We start from the raw sequence: 14,010 nt of genomic DNA on the forward strand, positions 1-14,010 counted from the left end.
ATTTCAGGATGATTAGAAATCACAATTTTGTGACACAACTTAGTAAAAACACCTCATTTGTGTGCCCATTAAAACAAATGCAAATTGGGAAATGGGCCCATTAGTAAGTCCACAGTGTGAGACTACAATATCAGTGTGGGAGGAGAAAAAATGGACATTGCCCACGAAACTCTTATGCCTTTTGCATTTTTCAAGTTCTTGTTCTGATCACTCAATCCTTCCGGCTCCCTGCGCTGCGGGCTTCAAACATAAATTAAAAATGTGACTACACGGCGGAGACAACCCGTAACACAAAAGAGATCCTATTTCTTGATTTCTCCCAATTATGGAGTTAGCTTTTGGCTTCTGGGGGGTGCGGGGAGTACAACTATTGCAGCAAGTATGTTAAGCTTCCATTAGGCTTCATGTTACTCTTTTGATTAAAAAGCAAAAAAACCCCAAGCTTCTCAAAAGCGGTGTAGAATAGCCAAAAATTCCATTTCTGATGGGAATGCTGCATAAATTTGTCAGTCATTCTCTTGTCAGCCCAATCTATCTAATGGGTGTTGCGGGGGGGAAACAGGGGGAGTGCCATGTACACTATTTGGAACTTTTTAATGAAAGTGGGGGAAGATACCTCTAGGCAACCTATCTCTGCTGGGTCCCCTCAGACAACAGAAGTCCCAAAGCCAGAGAGTGTCTCTAAGGCAGATTAGCAAGAATCAGTGGAGTTAGCACTTTAAAGGGTCATAATGCCTGGGACACTGATTCACAGATGTCAAAAGAGCCTGTATGTATTTCCAATACAGTGATTTTATTACGTGCTGCAAAAATAATAAAAATCAGTATTCAGTTTTGTATTTTACTTTTTCCCCTTGTGTGTATGAACCCGTCCCCACAGCTTTTTTTTTTTTTAAAGAAAAAAAGAAAAAAGGAGAAGGCCAAATGCCATTTTAAACAGTATAATTTTGGCAGCATGAAAAAGCTTTTCTTTTTAATTCTTTTGTAAACAACTTAATGGCTCAAAGTATCTTTTTATTCATCATTGTACAAGTATTACAAAAACACACGTTATGAATAAATTAAATCATATTCAAATAGGCTTAAGGGGGGGTTACAAAGTTCCACCTACCCCTGCAGAAATATTTGCCTGGAGCTTTATAAACTGCTAAAATGGAAATAAAGCAGATGACATATTTTTAAAATTAAAAAACAAAACTATGCTTTTTTAAACAGTCTTAGAATGAAGCAGCAAAGCAGAACCTCACAGTATTTTCCCTCTTTTGGATAGTCATTAAATATCTGTTCCAAATTCTAGAAAGTTCCAGAATATATATTTTATTTTATTTATATACACACTTGTGTAATGTACACAATACTTCTTTGTATCCAACTCTGATTTGCAAAAATATTATATTGAGCAGATTATCATATAAAGAACTGAGATCCATCTCTTTTAATAATTTCCCTCCAAAAATATTTGTTCCCCCTCCCTCCCAGCCCTGCAATATCCCCCCCAATATTAAAGAGAGAACAGTCAACTTACAGCCCTTCCGTGTCACTCTGTTCCTTATTTAAGGGAATTAGATTTGACGTGTTTTGCGCTGTGTTACCTACCTCGGTAAGAGGTTTCAAGGAAATTAAGAAACAACCCAATTGCAGCTTTTGTCATAAACTGGATTCCCTTGTAACATTGCTAGGATGCTTTCTCAGCGATACCTGCCCAGTCCTAAAATGGTAAGGCTTGAATTTAGGATTGTCAAAAGATGCGAGTGCTGATTAAAATGGGGATGGTGGGAAAGAGGACAAGCATTGGAGCACACGGGACTAAGTCTCAGGCCTACAAGCGCTCCCTCTCCCCTGCCACCTTGCCAATACCTCATAAACTGGCCAGCATCGTTTCAAGGGAAACGACACCTTGTGACAAGGCACAAATTGCCAGCTGACAATATCCCCTGTTGTAAGTCAGACCCCTCTCCCGCAACTGCCAAAATTAAGAGCGTGATGTTAAGTTGGAACACTCCTGGCCGGAGCGTTTGACTCCGGTTTCAGGCGGGGTCCCACCGGCGGCTGGGAAAGTCCGCAGAAGCTAAAATGCTTTATTTCAGCCTAACACGAGAACTACCGCAGAAGAAAAATAAAGTAATTTTAATGCCTGAGTAACGTCGCTAAAACATAGGTCACCCAATCCCATCTCCCCTATACCTTAGCCTCTTCCCCATGGCCCTCCTTCAGAGCGGACAGCACAAGAAATCTCCTTTTCTCTCTGTTTGCAAACAATCAGAAGATGGAGAGCTCCCAATCTTACCCTGAGCCAGCCTGATCCTAAGTGTTTTGAAAAACACCCTCCCATCCCGTCTCGCCATGCTGCAAAAAATGCCAGGAGTGAAACCAAAAACAGACTCCTTTTTTATCCTGGGTGATTTAACTCAGGGAAAAGATCAGGGGGAAAAGTGGCAATCTCAGGCAGAACACTATTTCCCTTTGGGCAAAGTGAAACATTTTGAATTAAAAGTACTTTCAGCTCAAAGCAACCGTTGCTCCATCCATGCTGGGAAATGGGCCTGTCACGAACTCAAAACACCTGTCTCAGACTTGAATTGAGAGTTGTTTTGAATTCAAAACACTCCCAGGATGGTCAGAGCAGCCCGTTTCACAAAACATTTCGAATCTGAAACATTCTGTATACCTTTACTTTTAAGTCCAGCAGATGCAGAAGAGGAAAATCACAGCCTGCCACAATTAGAAAAAAAAAGGGGGGGGGCACGGGCAGCATTGTGCTTTTAAATCCCCTGCCTGAACTCTTTCTTTTTTGGTTGACAAACAAGAGAAAAAAAAATAAATGGGAGATATTCTTCAGAAAGGGAGCATCCTCTCTGATATGTCCTTTGATTTTGTGCTGTTCCCTTTGGAGAAGTTTGCTTTAAAAAAAAAAAGCCCTGCCCCACATTTTACCATGCCCCTCGCTGTGGCTATTCCTGGGCGGGAGGGGGCGGTTAAGGGTCCCACCAAATGAGAGATCAGAGAAAGATCTGAGTACTTAATCATTCACAGTGAAACAGGATTCCTCATCTTGATCAGGGAAGCAGGGAGGCAGCTTTCTAGTAGATCCCCCCCCCCTTTAAAATTAATGCCCAGATGCAGATCAGTTGGCATCTGACAAAACTAAGCTGCTGTATAGAAAAGATGGGAAGGTGGAACAAACTTCTCTGACAATGGCCGCCCTTCCAGACGCATGTGCTGGGCCAAGGGAGGCCAGTCATGCTAGGGATATTCAACCAGCATCAGGCTCCTGATTCATACACTAAATCCTGGCCAGGAAGGAAAGGGGAGATTGCAGAAATACAAACAAGAAAGCAGTGAGTTATGCAAGAATTTAATGGAGAGCGGACAGACAGGTTTGTATATGGAGCTATTCCCTCCTTCCCTCCCACCCCAGGAACCCAAGCACTCTCCTGGCTGGTAGCATTTGCAACAGGGCCCCGAAAATCTTTTGCTTCCAACTCTAAACTGAACCTGCCCTTGGAGGGGTGTGGGGAGAATAAGAAGAGTCAATTGTGGGGGAGGAAGGTTCATTTGCTGGCATCTAAGAATAAGCAAACTTTCCTTTCTTTAACTGTTTTTAATATCTGGGGAGAGACAGAGTGTAAAACGCTGAGATTAAGCCACATTGGTTCCTGGGTGTGTACAGTACAGTGATGGACTTCTCACTGGGATCGAATCCTTGAGTCACTGAGCCCAGGAAGCTGAGCGTGACTTCTCCCTCGCTGTGGAACTTGTTCACAGGTTGACGTCCATCTGGGTGTCCCACTCAGCCCCCAGGCTCAGTGCCAAGACTGGAACTGCTGTTGGTCGTATTCAGCTATCAGTTTTTTGATATGGGCCAGTTTGTTGTGGAGATATTCACAGCGGTTCTTCTCCTGGCTGTAATTTGGATTAGTCTGCAAGGGAGAACAAAGAAGGAGAACAGAGTTGACTCTATCAGGGAAGACAGCGCCTTAGTCAGGACAAAAATACCAGGCAAATAATCACCTGTCCAACTTCAGTTAAGGGCTGCAGAAAACCAAACAGAAGGAAGGAAGAAAAGAGCAGATGCTGCCATCTGATAGCAAGAAAAAGGAGGCCGCCCCTGGCTTGTTACTACCATCTTGTGCTCACACTTCAACTAGCAACAGGCAATGCTTACGATGAGTTAAACCATCGTAATAAAAGTAGTAATTTATTGGATAGCTGCAATATACCGTTTGCACATTACCATATTCAAATAAAATGCACAAGAATTTGGGGTTCCATTTCATTCACTCTACTGCACTTGTATTCTTAAGAAAAGCTGGCTTTTAAAAAGGATTCAGCATACTAGAAATTTTAAAATGAGTCATTATGGCAGACAGTTGTTGCCGGACTCTTCTTCTTATGGCCTGTCTAACTGAAGCCTTCTCTAACCTGGTGCTCTCCAGATGTGCTAAAAAACAAGTCCCAGAAATCAAACGGTCCTGGCACTGAGGGAGCTGCAGTCTCAACACATGTGGAAGGAATCAAGTATGGGAAGGCCAGTTTAAACGCTCTTTTCTTCGGTCAAGCTGCTTCCAATCAAGTCAAGGTGTTCTCAGATGAGAACATTAGGATTTTTCATCCTTGTTACTCCCCATCCCCAAACACACATGATTGTGAACAAGAAGCCCAATGACTCACTTTTTTAATTTTTCGGTATTCTTGCAAGATCTGATCGTGGATAATCTGCAAAAGAATGATATGCCACATATTAAAAATTAAAAAATTAAAAACCCTTTTCTGCACATTTCTTTTTGCAAAGGCGACTGTGAAGACGCTGCTCTGGCTTAAGGCCAAGATGCGGTGATCCAGTTCCCTCTCCATCTTCTTCAACTGCCCAAAGAGGCAAGCTGCTGAAGGTACAGGCCGAAGTCGGCCTTCTGAGCGCCTCACCTTGTATTCTTCCGAGCCCTGAGAAAGCTGCTTTAGTTCTGAGTCCAGCTGCATGAACCGCCGGGTTATCCGCTCAATACGGGCATGCAGGTCACGATACTCGCCGTACTCCGCGTTGAAATCATTCTTATAGCTCTGGCGTTGCTCCGAGGAGGAGATGGCACCGTATTTTCTGGAGCAGCAATAAAAATTAGAAATGAAATAACCCCAAAGGAAACGAATAGGTAGCATTTGCACTGCCCCTTCTTGTATAAGCCTGAACCTTCCACACCCGGGGTGATCAAGAGCGATAGTCACCTTCCTCTGCCTGCTGCTCTCCAGGAGTATTTGGTTTATAGAGCAACGCAGTCCACCCAGAGCTGCCTGGTTGAGGAAGGCTGGTGTGATATTAGGCCCCAAAGAATAGTCACAATGAAGCCTCAAGTGGTAAGGAAACGTAATTAGAAAGGTATAGGAACTTGACAGTCAGTATTACAGTATTGTTAGCTAAGCTGATGGTGCAGCTGCATTCCGATGAGTAACATACGAGGAATAGCCAACAACAGGGATTAACAGGAGGCTGAAGGCAAACTAAAGGAAGTACAGTAATTCTTCACCTAATATCCTCTGCTCATAAAATGTGCTGCTACACTGATGCCCATTAACAGAGCAGTTTAAATGAAGATAATGTAACTGTACAGAGGGGTGGGTTGATCACCCCATGACTACTAGCCGCGAACACTACAAAGCAACATACATATCTGCCTGCCGATTGCTGGAACCCTGGACTAGCTCCTTTACGACACAGGATCCCAGACAGAATTCTGTATGGCTGCACATGCTTCAAAAATCATTGGAAGAGGTACTTCTGAATTAGTTGAATTTGCCCAAGCACAGCAGATCATGGTTTATAACGAAACCAGCCCTATCTTTTCTCACGTTTCTGCAGGCTGAAAAATAGTATTGCTGCCTTAAAGAGAAACGAGTGGGTCATGCAAGTTCTGATCCAACAGCCACTGTTTTACTGTTCAGTGCAGCAGCACGAGTCTTCAACACTTACAGCAAATAGTCTGGCATTTCCGATGTAGACGTTGGAACACTAGAGCTGTTGCATGTCCTGTTTAAACCTGGAAAAAGGAGAAGGAAAGAAAGGGAATGAAAGGGCTGTTGGCATCCTCAGACTGATGCTCTAAAATCACCCTGAAAGAGTGCATTGCTTTAAAATGGTTTCACAAGATTTAATGACGTGGCATGCACATTTGACAGAACTTCATGAAGAAGATCAGGACTCCTTAGTACAAGCTAAAATAGTTACCACTTGGGGGAAAAAACTGTTGATCAGCAAGAAACATCTGTCCATGCAAGAGTGGGTATTTGTAAAATGGAGACCGAGCTCAGGGTGGCTAGCAAGTAGGCAGGCAAACTGGATAGGGCTACTTTTGAGCGCCACTGAGTGATAATTCAGGGATGTTGTACAGAAAAAAAATGCTGACAGTCACGGCGCATTAAAAAGAAGGGAAGAGGAAGTTTAGTATCAGAAAAACCCTGAGTGAGTATTCACTCTAAATTCCATTTTTAGTTCAGACATGGAGCAAAAAAGCTGAGGATCAGAAAGGCTGATAATGACTCCGGTCTATAGTTTACAACAGTTTAAAATGAAATCAAGGGCTTTAAATTTATTCCATTGGTTCCTGAAGCACAGGAGATCTCAGGTTTTATCTCAGCTTGTTAGAATAAATCAGCAGTAATTGTTATCCCTGGAAGAATCAGAGTCTGTCATGAAGCATCTGATTCAACTAGATGTGCCACTCCAGCATAAAGCAGCTTCCTATTATCATAACGAATTATAAAAACTAGCCATTATTTAGCACTATTTATCATGGTGACGGTCTCTCCCAGGTCCAAAGTGAGGCTGGTCCATAAAAACATGGTAGTTTTTAGGAATAAAATCGGAGATTTAAGACTGAAAGGTGACCTGGGTATAGACTTTAAAAAAGGCCAACTGAACAATGTTACTCCATGCTACAAGGCTGGATAGCCATGTCCTGGAAAATGGGGCTTATAAGAAAAAAATAAACAATCCATCTATTCCATCTGAGCTCTATTGTAAGTTCTTGAATGAGACTTTTCATCATGATTCAAACTTCTTCCCCTTCCTTATACTTTCTGCAGTACTCACAGCTTGAAAATGAAACCCAATGAACTTGAATGCCTGTGCACTTTGCAACTTTTCAATTGCTTCAGATTAAAAGGAACAAAGCCACTATAGTTGCTTAGCAGAGTCCAAAAGAGAATCTGGATTGCATTTCTTCACTTCACAGACAGCCAAAGAGTGCCTTGGGAGGGTGCACCGGACAGGCCAGGGTGCTTGTGTTCAGAGCAGCACAGCCACCCGCTGGCTGGGCGCTGGACTTTAAGCCAAAGACCAACAAGGTGCTCACATGGCAGCACGGCCATCATCCCCAATCGCCAGTCCTCATTCTGTGTGTAGGACACAGACATGTCCACAAAGGAACCTGCCTTCCAGTGGGTCAGCCAACGGATCCATCCAGCTCAGTCTCATCTCTGCAGGTCTGCAGCAGCTTTTCGATGTCTAGAGAAGTGTATTTCCCACCAGCTGTTCCTTGGCCCTTTTATCTGGTGGTACCATGGACTGAATGTAGAATGCTTTATACTCAAACCAGGGGTGCTGCCACTCAGCCACTGTATTTTTCTTACCAAAACTCCCCCCCCCCCACATATTTGCTTGGGTTTGCACCCAAAGGATCAAACTGTAGGTATGTTACACAGGTATTCTGCAATATCATCTCATTCAGCACCACCTTTTTTACCAGGAAGACCCTAAGAGTCTACCGTTACCTCCAAGATAACTGGAAACACAAACTCCTCTCCTACTTCCATCTTTGTAGGCTGGTACAAATACTCTACTACAACAATCACAGCAACAAGCAAAGACGTGGAAGATCTAATAACAGCCATTGTCAAAACTTCACAATAAAGCAAAGAGGGGTCCAGATGAGGCCCCCAGTCCTGATTTACTGGTGATGAAAGACAGCAGGGACAGGGGCTTTGGAAACGGGAGACAAATTTTGTGAAGCTGCACAGAGAACCTGCTTGGGCATGAGAGTAGTTAACACCCAATTTCAAGTAGCACCAGGCAATCCTTCTTCTGTTAACGTGCTGGCTGGGGAATTGTGAGCATGCCGACAGCCAACTTCGGTTCTATTATTATTATTATTTCAAATGAACTTTAATAATACAATGGCTTACTTTATATTACATGCAGCTATATGTGGTGAGTTACTTTAAATATTAATTACCACCACTGGCAGGCTGGGCACTGTGAAGGAAAAGGACTGGCCCTTGGTGCCATTTCAGGCTGTCTCAGTGAAGGATCAGGGATATGCCATGCTTCTGCAGAACGGGGTCAGGAAACTGGTGCTCTTGTGATCTGGTTTACAAATCAACACTGGCAATCTTGTGACGAATGTTCACAACCTTAGCAAAGCTATGCATTGTTACACATATGTAGTTATCCCTATTTTTAGACATAAGACAGAATGAGAGTTCACATCTCTCCTTTTTTCAGTTTTTAAAAAAACCTATTTGCATATCAGGCCAACAGTTGTCTTAATATCACAGTAGCCAGGACTGTGCAGCTCTCACCACATCCCCTTTTGGGTCGATCCAATATTAGCAAACCCACTGCAAAGCAGGAACCCCAGAGACTAGCAAGGAAATGGGAGAGAGAACCTAATGTTTGGCTTTCCTCTCTGATGTCCATTCATATGGCCCTGGGAATCTTAGGCTCACAGCCTTAATTGAGCAATTAAGCAGTTACTTTGACTTTTTTAAAACTCGCTCAATTACACCTGTTATCCTTAAACAAACTGCTGCTAAACATTATGATTGACAAGTGCCACTTTGGATAAAGCATTTCCTACATACAACATGACAGAATGCCTCTTCTGCAGGATGCACCGAGTTTCTTAGATGAAGGAGTCTCCTTTCCTCTTGCAAATGCTTCTGAAGATGCCACTTGAAGCAAGATAATGTACACATCATTTAGAACCAAACGAACGATGCTTTTAAATAGCTATTTCCTTTTTTCTCTCCCATGTGAGCGTTTGCAGCTCTCAGTTCTAGGGCTAGGCAGTACTTTGGGTTCAGAGAAAAAGAGGCGTTTCAGAGCATGCAGGACAGGCATGTAGCAGCTCCCTAAGCCAAACACAACTTTTCCTGGGATTGCACAGCTGCTGCCTGATCACAGAGAAAGATGTAATTGCTTTAAACAGCTGCAGACCGATGCCACAGGAGCTCTCCCATGTGTTACGAAGTCCCTTTCTGCCTCTGAAACTGAAGCACCACCAGATCCGCCAGTCCCCCAGCTGAGCCCCATCTTTACCTGCAGAGTCTTGCGAGGGGCTCATTTTCGGGCCGCCCTTCTTTAGTTCACAGTTTGGCTTCTCGCGGACCGGTTGCTGCTCCTCCTTCCTTTCCCGCTCCTTATGCTTCTTCTTCCTGGATTTTGAGTGCACCCCGCAGTTGTGTTTGCTCGTCTGGGCAGGGTCTGCAGTCGACCGGCTCGCTGTCCGCCTCTCAGGCGGCTCCGCCATCTCAAAGTCTTTGCCGTTGTGGTTCAGATCGTTGCTGACATCAGCAAGCGGGTCGTGAGGCCTAGGCAGCTCCAGAGCAGGCAAAAGAGAGCTAGAGCTCACCGAATCGGACGCCACCATGGCGGGCAAAGAGGCCTCCTTCCCGTTGGCAGAGTTGAGTTTGCCGTTGAAAGTGGATTGAGTCCTTTGGGCACAGTGAGAGATCCTTGGCTTTTTGTGGGACAGCGGGTCAATAAAGTCCAGGGGCTGGGGTCGCTTCTAAGGAAAGGAAATGGAAACAAGATTAAAAACGAAAGTAATGTTTAAGATCACACAAATTCAAAGAATTGGACTTATTTGATAGGGAAAATATTTGTTGCCACTAGGGGGCGGTACAAGGCCACCTTTGTGTTCATTTTGGCTTTTATGATTTTTCCTAAGAAAAATAAGTGCCCAATAAGCGATATTGCTATGCTGGTGTTATAGTGCTTTCCCTCTGTTCACAGAGTTCTCCTGCCCAAGCCTGTCTTCCTGTTATTCTACAGATGTCTCCTCCTTTGGCAGTCAGGCAGGCGTGTAACGTCTGGAATATTCAGCAGATTTTTTTTTGTACCAGTGTCTAAGGCAGTGTTTTTCAAACTTGGCAACTTTAAGATGTGTGGCCTTCAACTCCCAGAATTCTGGCTGGCTGGGGAATTCTGGGAGTTGAAGGCCACTCATCTTAAAGTTGCCTGTTTGAAAAACCCTGGTCTAAGGTTAGCAGATAAATTGGACATGTATTTAAAGCAAGGATGTCGAAAGCTGCATTTTCCTAGATGAAATGGTCCATCCCACTAGCCAAGCCCCGCTAGCCTGACCAAAACAGCTTCCAGTGTCAGTCACAGAAAGTTTTCTCAGCAGGGCTGCTCAAGATCTCTCCAGATCCCTGCTGGAGACTGACCCTCTTAGTTTGGTGGGGGAGGCTGGGAGGAAAAGCATCTTTACGACCACAGATGGCTCTCCCAAAGAAGAAACAAGGAATTTCATGAGACACACAGGCACAGCCCTTGATTCCAATCTGACCTTGGGAAGGGTGAGGTGGTTTGGCTGCTGAGGGAGGCAACAGCCTTACCCCCAACCAAAGAGCAGGGGAGGGAGGGGCCGCTGAGCAGCTCCCACACAGCCTCCTGCTGGAAAGGAAGCTGGAGCTCAGCTGAGGGCAGCCACAAATCACCAGGGGAAGCAAAGTTAGGAAGCCCTGCTTACAAACCACCTTTTGATCATATGGGAGGTAAGAGGAAGGCAGATATGGGTAACAGGTGCAGCACACCACACCCAGCCAGCATGGGCTTGGAAAACCACTTTGCATAGCCTCTGTGTCTGAGCTAAGCTTTCACTAAGAGCAGTGTTTCTCCAGCTTGGCAACTTTAAGGCGGGTGGACTTCAACTCCCAGAATTCTGGGAGTTGAAGTCCACCCGCCTTAAAGTTGTCAAGCTTGAGAAACACTGCACTAGAGTAAGGATGTGTGTTTTTTAAAACAACAGCAAAGTCCTAACAGTCAGGAACCACGCTGAGATGAGGAATAGGTCTCTAGTGTTTATTACTGCTACATAAGACAGAAAATCCTAACAAACTGAAGAAGCGTGGGAAAAACCCAGACAGATAAACCCCATAAGTCAAGGCGGGTCTGTTCTGTGTCTCTTTGAATGGCTGCTCAACTCCTCACTACTACGCATGCGTTTTCCCCCCTGGATAGGGGCCCCCTCCTGCTCACCATCAGTGCTCATGACAAGCAAGGCCTTCAGCTGGATGCATGTGAGCATGCTTTATCACTAAACCCTGAAACCATCTGATCTACCTGAAAACGTTCATCTACCTTGGGTACCGGACAATATGTCAGCCTTAAAAGCTTCCCACCTACCTGGGGAGGGGAGGAGGAAACGTTTGCAGTATCTCTTGGAGGACTGGGAGCAGAATTCTCAGGGACGCAGCTGGGATTCTGTGGCTGGCAGAGTTTCCTGAAAAGAACAACAACAAAAAAAAGAACTGCATGGCACTGGCGTTCAGAACTGGCTCTCAAGCAAAGCATCACTGACAGGAGCCAAGAGCAAGTTAAGACATTCCGGATCAATAGTGCCAAACATTAAAAAAAAAAAAACCTACACAATGGTGGAAGGCATTTATTACATATTGAAATATTATGAAGCCCTATAAGAGTACTTGACAGGAAGCTCATACAGACCTATAGATTCATTTTCCTCATTTATGCATTTATTCAGCACTCAGTCTTTGGTACACTGAGGCCTTCTATGTGATCATCTAACTTCATTGCCCATTTTCTTTCCCTGTTTTGCAGCCAGACATGGTAGATACCAAATAATACAACCTTTTTTCTTTTCTTTAATTCATATACTACTAACAGTGTTGGAAGGTACAATTTCTGGTGAAGCTTATGTTACCTCTCTGGTCAGCACTGGTCTTTGCTTTGTATAGTTATGCCTTGCCTGTGTGTATTACTTTTCACAGCCACCTTGTAATGGCATCAATACAATAATTAACTGCTTTTGTTTAAGGGAAGACTGAAGAAAGGCTGAAAGCAATCCATTGTATTTATTTATTGTTTGATTCCTATAGCCACCTATCTCAAACAAGTACCTCTGGATGGTAAACGATCAATTAAAACCAGATACCAAAGAATGAACCACACACACACACACACACAGCAGCCAAGAAAATTGTAACCATAATATCAGTACAGTCAAGAAATGGGGCCCTTAACACACTCAGGGCCCCAGGCCCAGGCACATAACCAGATCTTCAAGGGTCTTACGAAAGGCCAACAGGGTCAGGGCCATCCTAATCTCTGGAGGGAGAGTTCCAGAGGGCACAGAAGGCACGCCTCCTGGTCCCTGCCAGCTGACATTCCTCGGCTGATGAGACCTGGAGCATGCCCAACTTGCCAGACTGAATTGGAAACAACTGGGAGAAGATGGTCCCTCAGGTAACCCAGTCCCAAGCCACAAAGGGCTTTAAAGGTGACAACCACACCTTGGATTGTACCTGGAAACACACTGGCAACCAATGCAGCTCATGCAGTAATGGTGCTGTATGTGTTGAATATCTGGCACCGTTTACTACTCGTGCAGTTGCATTCTGCATCAACTGAAGTTCCCAAACGTTCTTCGGAGCAGCCCCATGTAAAGAGCCAGTGTGGCTTAATGGTTCAGGCAACGGGCTAGAAACCAGGAGCCTGGGAGTTCTAGTCCCGCCTTAGGCATGAAAGCCGGCTGGGTGATCTTGGGCCAGTCCCTCTCTCTCAGCCCAACCCGCCTCACAGGGTTGCTGTTGTGGAGAACGAAGGAGGAGGAAGGAGTATTAGGTATGTTCGCTGCCTTGAGTTATTTATAAAAATAATAAAGGCGGGATAGAAATTAAATAAATAAATAAGATTTTTAAAGGCGTGTGTTGCGGTGGTCTAGTCCAGAGGTCAAGAGGGCATGGGGTTTTTTTTAGGGTTTGGTTCAGTTTTGGTTCTATAAAAATGGAATGTTTGGGCTTGGAGACATCAGTAATAAATACATACATACATACATTTAAAATAAATGTGTTTATTCAGCAATCTATCTGAAAAAGTGACATTTCAGAATTCCCAATAGGTTGAAAAGTTGGAAAGCTGAAGCAGAAAATTTCTTGGATAAAGAGAGCTGAAAACAGAGGAGGAGGAAAAGAAGTTAAATTTATATGCTGCTCGACTCCCAGCAACATTTTGGTAAAGGTTTTCATCAGCTTTGAAAAGTGTTCCCTCTCAGTTTTATCAGGAGAGGGGAAGAGGTTATAAATAAGGATAGAAAGTACTTTATTTGACTAGTTTAGATAAGGATGGAGGAAGAAAGAAGTTCCAGCAGAAGAGAGTATCTGTAGCTCAGGGTTGGACTGTGGAGTCCTTGGTGTTCTCTGATCTCGGCTGTTTGCTTGCAGACATTTCATTATCTGGCTAGGTAACATCATCAGTGCTGGTGAGTGTGCGGTTGGCTCCCTGTTTATATGCAGTAGCTTGCCCTGCCAGTGTTGGTGGGGTGTGGTTTTCTCCTTGGTAGTTCCTTGATTAGGGGATTGTTTTCTGCTTGTTTGTCTGGTGTTAATCCCTGCCTATCTGGGTGTAGGCTGCTGGAGAGGACGTGTTCTGGTCTTTTTGTTTCCTTCTTAGCTCTTTTATTGCCTCTTTTCAATGGTGTGTAAATGTGGTTTATCTCTATGTGTTTACTGATGGCTGATACGGGTCTGAGTGCCAGGCTTCCAGAATTCCCTAGGGTTTTGGGATTTAGCTTGGTCTAGGATGCCATCAGTTTCTCACTTGAAACTAGGGTTGAGTCTGCCCTTGTGCTGTGGATTGCGCTCTGCTAGTCTTCTGTCTGCCTGTCCTACACAGCGGCTGTTGCAGTCCTTACACTGTATGTTGTAGATGCCTACTTCTGTTTTTTCTTGCTGGACAGCTGAGTCTTCTGGTTTGCTTAAGATGTTTGGGGGGTGGGG

General features: G+C 44.3%; 1 protein-coding gene across 1 annotated transcript in view; it reads right to left on the reverse strand.

Moving 5' to 3' along the window:
* Positions 1-3,339: 3,339 nt before the first annotated feature.
* ELL (elongation factor for RNA polymerase II) overlaps positions 3,340-14,010 on the reverse strand; it is a 49,703-nt gene continuing 39,032 nt past the window's right edge. The window contains exons 7-12 of the mRNA XM_063290692.1: positions 11,399-11,495; positions 9,308-9,776; positions 5,963-6,029; positions 4,924-5,095; positions 4,672-4,716; positions 3,340-3,920 (exon numbers count right to left, since the gene is read on the reverse strand). Of these exons, the coding sequence (XP_063146762.1) occupies positions 3,804-3,920; positions 4,672-4,716; positions 4,924-5,095; positions 5,963-6,029; positions 9,308-9,776; positions 11,399-11,495 (967 nt within the window). The 3' untranslated portion in view covers positions 3,340-3,803. The remainder of the gene's footprint in view (positions 3,921-4,671; positions 4,717-4,923; positions 5,096-5,962; positions 6,030-9,307; positions 9,777-11,398; positions 11,496-14,010) is intronic.

Source organism: Candoia aspera, chromosome 1 (genome assembly GCF_035149785.1).
Source record: "Candoia aspera isolate rCanAsp1 chromosome 1, rCanAsp1.hap2, whole genome shotgun sequence".
Taxonomy (NCBI): domain Eukaryota; kingdom Metazoa; phylum Chordata; class Lepidosauria; order Squamata; family Boidae; genus Candoia; species Candoia aspera.